Raw genomic sequence first — 7,449 nt, forward strand, 5'->3', positions numbered from 1 at the left:
GTGGAGACACGTACGGGTAGGTAAAAGAGCAGGAAGCAGCAGATACTGAGACTCATGAAACTTCAGATTGGGAGTTTTCTGTATTGTCAAAAAATTTTGCATAAGCCAGCAAGGATTGTAAAAGAAAACCCCCAAAGCTGAAATTGAACGTGAACAAACAAAACCCCCTTGTTGACAGCAAGGAAGAATTAACGCAAGAAAGTTTAGAATGTGCTGCTCTGAACACCATCCTTGGGACATGCTCTAAAGACAGAATTAACTCTAAAAGAAGAAATCTTGAGCTTTACTTAGGGGATATTTTGGTGGTATTCGTGTGGTATTTCTGAAACTATCTTATGTGTATTGTAGGATGGAGCAAATATACTAATGTTGTTGGGAACCAGATTCTCTTGTGGGAGAAGGGAAATACAGGTATCAATTGAGGGAAAGAGAGAGGAAGAACACTAATGTTGGACTGGAATTGGGGGTATCAGTATGAGCTCGTGATATAAAAAAATAACTAATACATGCATGAGCAGTATACACTGAGGGCCCAGAAGCAGTGATACCCAGTAGCATTGAGCATATGTAGTTCACACATCTTTTTCTCTAAATCCCCTTCCCCAGTAAAAGGAGTCAGGGTTTGGTCCTTGGAGAAATGGCTGATTCTAAGGCTGAAACAGGGAAAACACACGGTGAGCCTGCATTATCTATGCTAGAAATATAAGGGGTATTCAAAAATTGACGGGGATAAGTCAGAAGTACCCAGGAGTCAGCTTAAGGGCTTGCCGAATATGGGAAAATTTGAGTCATCAGAAAGAATAGTGGTCATAGATTTTTAGACATTTATTTTATTAAAAAAAATCATGTATCTATATTGAGCCTAGAAAAAGAGAGAGTTGGAGAAAGGAAGCAGATGGGAACGCTTCATTCCAAGAATATGAATTAACACAAATGCAAATGGCAGGACTAATAGAAGCAGAAAACATTACTGTTCTGTATGCACCAGTGTAATAAATGGTTCACATAAGAATCATCAGTAGATGCCAGATCCATTGGGTGAATAGTTATTAGGGAACAGGATATTGACACAATCTCAAAGTAACACTCTGCACATATTAAAAAAAGAAAAAGGTACTCAACAGTAGAAAAATCTGGCAATACCATCTTAATCAAATGATGAAACTTTAATCGCTGAAAAATGGGAACTGACATTTTGCTTCCTGATATAATGTATTGAGGACACAGAATTATCTTTATAATATTCCTGCTAGAAATGTTTAACCTGAATCTAATCACGAGGAAGTAATTAAAGTCAAACTGTGGGACATGCTACAAAGCAGCCATCAAATTGTCAATATCATGAAAGACCAAAAAAATGGAGGGGGGGGTACTGTTCTGGAATAAAGGTGATTAAAGAGATATGACAACTAAATGCAACATTGGTCCTGGATTATATCTACTATAATGCAGGGGTTACAAAAAAGGACATTACTGGAATGTGGATATGGATTGTGTAACAGATAATGTCAGTGTTAAATTCTTGAGTGTGAAGAGGGAATTGTGGTTATGTAGGAGAGTGTTTCTGTTCTTAGGAGATACATGAGATCTACCTGCAGCTTGCTTTCATAGTTGGAGGGTGGGTGCAGAGAGAAGGAACATGGGAAGAAGAGAGGGAGAAAGCAGACATGGCAAAATGTTACCTGAGACAAAAACAAATCAGTTGTATTTAGCGAAGATATGTTAGTCAGGTGTTTTTTCTTTTATCATGCCTGTTTGGTGTTGTTTGCTTTTTTTCCTGATTGTAAAATAGTTGCTCATTGCAGATCATTTGGAAAATACGGAAGAGTATAAATATCATCCCTAATTCTGTCTATAGATATTACTTAATGTTGAATTGAGTTGTGATCAGAGGTTATATATAATTTTCTCTCTACCGTTTTTGCTAATATGTTCTATTTTTTCACATAATTGAATCAATATCTTTGGAAACATGATTTTTAAGAGCTCTATAATTTTCCTTCATATATTCAACCATTCACTTATTGAATATTTGGATTGTTTCCAATTTTCCCTAATTTAATATTTCTGTAATGGGCATTCATGTTCTTAAGTTATTGTCTGCCTCTCCTTTTTTTTTTTTTTTTTTTTTTTCTTTTTTTGCGGTACACGGGCCTCTCACTGTTGTGGCCTCACCCACTGCGGAGCACAGGCTCCAGGCGCGCAGGCTCAGCGGCCATGGCTCACAGGCCCAGCCGCCCCGCAGCATGTGGGATCCTCCCGGACTGGGGTACGAACCGCGTCCCCTGCATCTGCAGGCGGACTCTCAACCACTGCGTCACCAGGGAAGCCCCTGCCTCTCCTTTTTATTTCCTGAAGATATCCTCCTACCAGAGTGTACAGCACATCACCATTGTTTATTGTAACTATTTGGCAACATAACATAAAAAGCCAGGAGTATTATTTGTTTTGTAATGGCACGCATGTTTTCTTACCTAGAATTATGATGATAATTTCAATGAAAATGGAACTGGAGAAGCAGTAAAGGTTGATCCAGAAGATAACAGCCTAAATCAAGGCAGTGCCAAAGGATTGGAAGATAGTCCCCAAGAAAATGTCGGTGTTACAGAGACTGTGGAACGGTGTGATGACCCCAAAAGTGAAGCTAAAAGGTAAGTAAGTCAGAGTTGCTTGTTGTTTTCTAATTACTTAATGCTGGTGGTGAGGATGGCTTTTCATCTATCAAATAAAACCCCCTTTCCCGTGCTGGACGCCATGAGTCAGATGTATCTGTGATTTACACCTACACACGTACGTTTACAGAGGACGGTGTTGGAGGGAGAATGCTAGACAGTGTGCTTAGACATTGCAGCAACATGGCCCAAAGCAGGAAGGAGTCACGTGGACCCAGTTTTTGTTCCCTTTATCCTGCTCAGGTTCTTATTTTGCCCAGGGTCAGTAATCCTTGGCACTTGCCTGAGAACAAGACTACAGACAAGACTGTGCCCCATTCACCTGAGTATCGCTGACCAAACCTCCATGCTCGGGCCAGGCATCCTGCCTTCAGCCTCCGTGCAGGTCGTCAGGGCGTATGTGCACAGCTTGGGGCCCTCGTGCTCTAAAGGCCCAGGAGTCCTGGTGCTGCACAGGCCACAGCGGCTGGCCAGGGGAAGGTCTCGCTCAGGGCAGGTGGCATTCCTTTTCCCCTCCTCTCCTTGTCTGACTTTCTCGCCGCCATCCTCCCTGTTCCTCTGGAGCGGAGTAATTTCTTATCCCTTGAGGAAAGCTCTGAACAGTAGGCAACCGCAGGTTCCTGTCACAGGACCATGAAAAAGGAGTTCCAGTGACAGAGTGAGGTGGAAGCCTGAGTTGGAAATGCTCAACGCTGGAGTAACAGTGAGGGGTGTGGGATTTAGGTGCCATGAATGAGGAGAGAAATGCCATGGAAGCCTAGAGTAGGCCTGGAGCTGTAGGAAAAGGCGAACAAGGAGCTCTGTAAACGGGTAACCTGGATGCCTGCCTTGGAAGACTTTGGACAGTGGAAAGCTGGAAGGGGAGGTTACACGCTACTCTGATGCTTGATGTGTGTTCCCATGTTAAACGTGAGGAAACTGAGTCTGGGTTAAATGACTTGCCCCAGAACAAAAGCTGGTAGGTGGGAAAGTGAGCATTTAATCCCATCTGCCTGACTACTTGAAGGACCCAGTTCAGCTAGCTCCATGGGGCCCAAGCATCCTGTGAAGGTCCCTCAGAGGCTGCTTGGGTGTATGAGGGATGGGCCAGAAGGGGGGCTCCAGGCCCTTGAGCACCTCCGTCATCTAGAGCTAAAGTATTTTCATTCATTTTCCACAGTACCTCCACGTGGGATTCGTCTGGGGGAGGTAAAAGGGTTCTCATTGCTCAAACTCAGACTTTCGCGACTACTAGTGAAGTAGTGAAGTTCAGCTTTCTCACTTAATGACGTGAGAAAAAGAGTCAGAGAATTCAAATGGTGTCTTCACTGCTGAGGAGTGGCGGGGCTGGGATAGATAGCCCGCCCCCACCGGCAGGTGTCCAGACCCCCTTTCTGCGGGACCCCTCTGCTGCTGCTCTGCAGTGCGTGGATCCTACTAGCTACCTAAAACGTGTGTGTATCTAGGGCACATTTTTATTTTTATTCCTTTTTATTGTTTTATTGAAATATAGTTAACATACAGTGTTATTTTAGTGTCGGGTATACAACATAGTGATTTGACATTTATATACATTACATTAACTGATCACCACAACAGGTTTAGGAACCGTCTGTCGCCATACAAAGTTATGGCAGTATTATTGAGTATATTCATATGCTGTACATTATGTCCTCTCTAGAGTACTTTTGAAAGATAACGTCTTAGATATTAGCTTCAGAGATGTAGCTGCTGCCTTTCATAATCAGGTGAATTGTTCTTTGGGAATATTATCCTGAATTTTCTCGGATATATTTGTGGCCTCTCTGTGGTGATATTCTGTAAATTAGTAAATGTTAATCTGTTGCCTTTTACGTCATTGGGTCTTTTTCTTGGCGCTTTCACACCTGGCTCAATACCGCATGATGCTGTGCTGTACTCCTGATCAGCATCGGGTGAATGTGTAGGTTTAACTTAATACGGACTCCTGGGTTCTGCTCGAAGAATGGAATGCTCAAGGGCTTGGCAGCATTATAACCCATTGGTTATAACCCATTCCCTCTGGTCTGTAAATTCGGTTGTGCTCAGATTTCACCCTAAGAATTTGGTCAGCGCAAATGAGGGAAAAAGTATGAGAGGACTAAAGAAAATGAAAATTCATACAGATTAAGCAGAGGGATTTTGTGGCGTTAAAGCAGAACAGGAGGAAACTGACTATACTGGCTGGTAATTTCTGGGTTATAGAATACAGGGGAGAAAAACCCACAGATCAGCAGAAAGGACAAAATCTTAAAAGAAAATTCTTTACATTTAACAAATGTAATTCTATAAAAAATGCATTACAGTGTTTTTCTCATTTCACTGTGGAACTGATGAAATGTTTGTCATCAACTGGATCAGGTTTAACAAGTTGTGTCTTTGGGGAAACACACTTAATGTCATAGATCATTTGTGAGTACTACTGGTTGGCCGTGAAGGTGGTTTGCTTCAGTAAATGGAGTATTAATTAGCTTTTTTACAAAAATACACCATATAAAAGTTCGGAGCTATTTTAGTATTCTTGTTTTAGCTTGTGTTTCAACTTTTAAGTAAATTCCTTCGTTTTTGTGTCAAATTTGATATCTGATGATCTCTAAAGTTGTTTTTTAAAGCTGTTCATTTGAGATGTGAAAATTAATTTACTTGGCCATTAAAATGAATGAATTAGCCTTTAAAACGCATGTCACTCTTTTGAGTCTTCTTGAGAGCAAGGTGACAGTTAAAAGGGGTACATTATTATTGGATTATACTGAATTCTTTCATTTATTTTCCAGTGTTTCTAAACCCAAAGGAAAGAAAGCCAAAGATACTAAAAAATCTGTCAGAGTACCTGCTGAACTACAGACAGTGGTAGGTCAAAATAATATTGACAACTCTTCAGTGGACCTTGTTGTTTAAGCAGTATAATCTTAATTCTAATTCTGAAGACGTTAAGTGTGTATTTGGTGAGCCCTTCTGCACCTGCTGCATAGATGTGGCTCCATCAACAGTTTTCCTTGACGAACGTAGAATTTATGTATGTGCCGCTGACATTTTTTTCTTTAAAGTAAGAAGAAGCACACTGGACATATCAGATTGTACCAGAACAGTTACTGTTCTGTTTTCCATTACTCTGAAATCCAAAGCCTTATCCATGTGGTATGTCCTGTTGAATGTCTCAGGACCCTTAAAGTTGATGGTGTTGGTTAATGGAACTCGACTTCCAAGAACAACTGCCTCTGTTGAGCCTGTCTTAGTAGCTGTCCGTTGTGTTACAAGGTCTTTATTTTGCAGTTGTTTGATATTTAATCTCAACGTGAAAACACTGCTCTCAGATAATAATACTTGCTTTTATTTATGTTTTTTATGTTGTTTTTTCTTCCTTTTTTTTTCCCTTCTCAGAGTGATGTTCTTATCAGCTGTACAACCTGCCATAGTGAATTTCCATCCCGGAATAAACTTTTTGACCATCTAAAGGCCACAGGTCACGCAAGAGCACCTTCATCATCATCTTTAAACAGTGTAACAGATAGTCGAAGCAAAAAAGAGAAACGTAAAAACAGATAGAAATCCTGCCAATGCTTTTTCTTTTTGATTGTCACTAGATTTTGACACCAAAAACGGAACTGAAATCATCTAAAGAGTTAAAATTTCAGTCATCTGCAATTTATTGCATTGTGGGAGATTATTTTTATCTTGTAGAAACATTTTTTTGTTTAATATATATTTTTTAAACATTTCATTGGTGATTGAATTCTACTTTTGCCATCTGAATTGACTTGAATGTCTCAAAACAGGTAAATATTGTAAAGTATGCATTCTTGACTTCTCTTGGCTCATATGGACAGAAATGTACAGAGAGAATTAAATTATTTTAACACGTACAAATGCTCCTTTCTGTTTTATTCTGTGAATTTCACATTAAGTGAAAGTGTTTTTATATGATAAGCATTTTTATATGATTCAGTGGTTTTGTGTTTTGTGATGCTTCATGATCTGTTGAAGACTCAGATCATTTTAAAGTCGTCGTGGATTTTTTCCACCTGATACCATGATTCCAGTTCTGATTTTAAAACTACTTCTAAATAACCTGTTGTTAATTACTGCATTTTTTTTCCCCTCAAGGACAATGATAAGTAGAAACTAATTGAACATATATGGTTGTTTTTCAAGAATAGTATCTCTTCAAGGTATAATTATATTGATTTAACTTGAGATTTTACTGGTAATTATCAATAAGATATCTTTTGGTTTTTCACTCTGATTTGGCTCACGGAGATGGAACAAATTAATTTATAGGGTGTGTCCTCCTTAGGCATAGGGACAGCTGTAAAGCATGATGGATCAAGGTAGCAGATGGTTCAGAATTTATTCTATTTAACAAGGGATATTCTGCCTTGGGTTTTTTCACTATTTTCAGAAGTTTTTTGTTTTTTCCATCATTCAGTGGAGAGAAACTTTTTTCCTTTTTTTTTTTTTTTTTTTGCTGTATGTGGGCCTCTCACTGTTGTGGCCTCTCCCATTGCGGAGCACAGGCTTCAGACGCGCAGGCTCATGGGCCCAGCCGCTCCACAGCATGTGGGATCTTCCCGGACCGGGGCACGAACCCGTGTCCCCTGCATTGGCAGGTGGACTCTCAACCACTGCACCACCAGGGAAGCCCCAAGAGAGAAACTTTTTTAATGAAAGATTTTTCACTAGGGCTGATATTTATGCCCTAGATTATCTACTCTGTAGCAAAGATAAAAAAAGAAATACGGAGAATCTTTATAAGTGAGTGTGGTCAGGTATATGAATCAGT

At 40.0% G+C, this 7,449-nt stretch overlaps 1 protein-coding gene across 3 annotated transcripts in view; it reads left to right on the forward strand.

The window, feature by feature from the left end:
- DNAJC21 (DnaJ heat shock protein family (Hsp40) member C21) overlaps positions 1 to 6,533 on the forward strand; it is a 28,699-nt gene extending 22,166 nt beyond the window's left edge. The window contains exons 11-14 of one of the 3 annotated variants that reach the window (XM_065874481.1): positions 1,587 to 1,694; positions 2,477 to 2,651; positions 5,444 to 5,516; positions 6,051 to 6,215. In XM_065874481.1, coding sequence (XP_065730553.1) covers positions 1,587 to 1,694; positions 2,477 to 2,651; positions 5,444 to 5,516; positions 6,051 to 6,215 — 521 coding nt within the window. Of the gene's footprint in view, positions 1 to 1,586; positions 1,695 to 2,476; positions 2,652 to 5,443; positions 5,520 to 6,050 lie in introns of all 3 variants that reach the window. The other 2 variants (XM_065874482.1, XM_065874483.1) reach the window with 2 other exon arrangements.
- Positions 6,534 to 7,449: the final 916 nt, after the last annotated feature.

This window comes from Phocoena phocoena, chromosome 3 (assembly GCF_963924675.1).
Source record: "Phocoena phocoena chromosome 3, mPhoPho1.1, whole genome shotgun sequence".
Lineage (NCBI taxonomy): Eukaryota > Metazoa > Chordata > Mammalia > Artiodactyla > Phocoenidae > Phocoena > Phocoena phocoena.